The sequence below is a fragment of the Emiliania huxleyi genome (assembly GCF_000372725.1).
Source record: "Emiliania huxleyi CCMP1516 unplaced genomic scaffold EMIHUscaffold_4235, whole genome shotgun sequence".
Classification (NCBI taxonomy): Eukaryota; Haptophyta; order Isochrysidales; family Noelaerhabdaceae; genus Emiliania; species Emiliania huxleyi.
The window spans coordinates 1-1763 of record NW_005198803.1 but is presented as its reverse complement, the minus strand read 5'-3'; the positions used below and the strand labels follow the sequence as shown (position 1 = coordinate 1763).

Below are 1763 nucleotides of genomic sequence, written 5' to 3'. Positions count from 1 at the left end.
AGCGCTTCGGGCCCAGTGAATTAGTGCATGACATCATTAACAGGCCAGCTCTTCATCTTTTACACAATCAAGCGCTTCGGCCCCGTCGCCTTCACGATCATCATGACCACGCGCCAGATCTTCTCCATGGCGCGCCCGCTGGCTGCCCCGCCCGACTACCCTCTGGTCCCCGCCCCTCCACACCACGCCCCACCACCCACCCGCACCACACCCTTCCGCCCACAAGTTGAAAACACTCACGCCCCACCCGCACCGCGCCCCGCACCCCAGGTCATCTCAAACTTCGCATTCGGCCACTCGCTGGGCATCAGCGGGTGGGCCGCCGCCAGCGTCGTCTTTGCGACGCTCTTCTACCGCGTCTACAGGTCCCAATTAATGATTAATGCAGAGAAGTAGTCATGAATTAACAATAGCTCTTCTGCCGCGTCTACAGGCCTTGAACGGTAGATGCCACCAACGACCATGAATCACTGTTGGTGAAGGTCGTGTGAGCTGACCCCCTCCCCCTCCCCCTCCCCCTTCCCCGCCTACAGAAGCGCAAAGTCGCGGAAAGGCTGAGCCCGGCTCGGCCGAGTGGCGCGGCCCCCTTCTATGCCGCGCCCGCTGCGCGAGGAGGAGCGGGGAGGGGGAGGGCTCTGTGTGTGCTGTCGGAGTGGAGTGTCGGTCAGGGACGCTCTCTCATGCCGTCTCGATGCCGTGTCCGAAGCACACCCTGAGGATCGGTCGCGTCGAGCCGGCCGTGACTGCTCCTCACGTTCGTGTGGAGTGGGTCGCTGGAGTCGCCGGTCTCGCTCGCAAACTGCGGGCTCCGAGTGGCACTGTCAGTGGGCAGTCTCTCCAGAAGCCCCGCGCTCGCGCTTCCCGCCGGGGTCTCGTTGTGGCTTGTGCGTCGCGCGGGTCTTGCACCACTCACGCGTCTCTTACCGTTTTTTGATCTGCGCACCGCCGGTAAAAATAGCGCCGGAGGACACTCCCCTACTGGGCTGGGTTTTTAGTGGGTTTTTACATTTTTTTAGGCATTGTGGGGTTGGCACTCCCATCGACCCTCATGACCTCCTGCGGTCTCTGAGATGGACACCAGTGGGTGTGGGACCACAACCAGGATACACTCGAAGGCTGGGTAAGCAGTAGAGGTCGATACTCGACGCGTCCCACATGGTCTGTGTCGCTGTCGGCACGCTGTCGACAGGACGTCAAGCGACACCGGTGGCAGTGCCACCCAGGAGTGGTCGGGCGGTCTTCCGTCATGAGAGAGCCACCATGTGATCCGTATGATGATTCCTGACAACCGCCTCAGTCAACTTTCGTCACAGTTCCCGCTCTTAGAGGAGCTGCGGGTCAGTTCGACAGCTGGAGCTGTGTCGCCGGCGTGCGGCGGCCTGCCTCCGGAGGTGCCTCTGAGGTGGACATTTTTTGGTCACCGTGAGAGAACGCGTTCGAATTTTCACTCCGGAACTTCAACTTCACACGCGCACCGGCCAGGGCTACAATAGTGCCAGTGAGGCGAAGGCGCGAGTCGGAAGGCCGCGACCGTCAAGTGTTCCCTTCATTTTCCTACAATCGCTGTGAACCCAGCTGCGCTGCTCGGGATGGAGGGAGGCGCCCTGAGGATGGTGGCCCGGGTGGCCAAGCAGCGCGCGATACAAGTGACGCGCCACTGGCAAGCGGTGGGGATCCCTCTCGAGTCGCTCGGGATGGAGCGCTTCCCCACGCTTGCCGCCTGTCATGGGTGCGGCGGGTAATTTCGCACACTGTTCCACGTC

The 1763-nt window shown here is 61.9% G+C and overlaps 2 protein-coding genes across 2 annotated transcripts; both read left to right on the top strand.

The window, feature by feature from the left end:
- Nucleotides 1–27: 27 nt before the first annotated feature.
- On the top strand, nt 28–491 carry EMIHUDRAFT_256034 (hypothetical protein; the record flags this gene model as incomplete). Its single annotated transcript, XM_005769413.1, has 3 exons — nt 28–165; nt 271–357; nt 483–491. 3 exons carry the CDS (start codon nt 28–30, stop codon nt 489–491), a joined length of 234 nt encoding a protein of 77 aa, XP_005769470.1.
- Nucleotides 492–691: 200 nt separating this feature from the next.
- Nucleotides 692–1742, top strand: EMIHUDRAFT_256033 (hypothetical protein; the record flags this gene model as incomplete). Its single annotated transcript, XM_005769412.1, has 5 exons — nt 692–785; nt 1017–1061; nt 1327–1391; nt 1483–1515; nt 1596–1742. 5 exons carry the CDS (start codon nt 692–694, stop codon nt 1740–1742), a joined length of 384 nt encoding a protein of 127 aa, XP_005769469.1.
- Between the last annotated feature and the right edge of the window lie 21 nt (nt 1743–1763).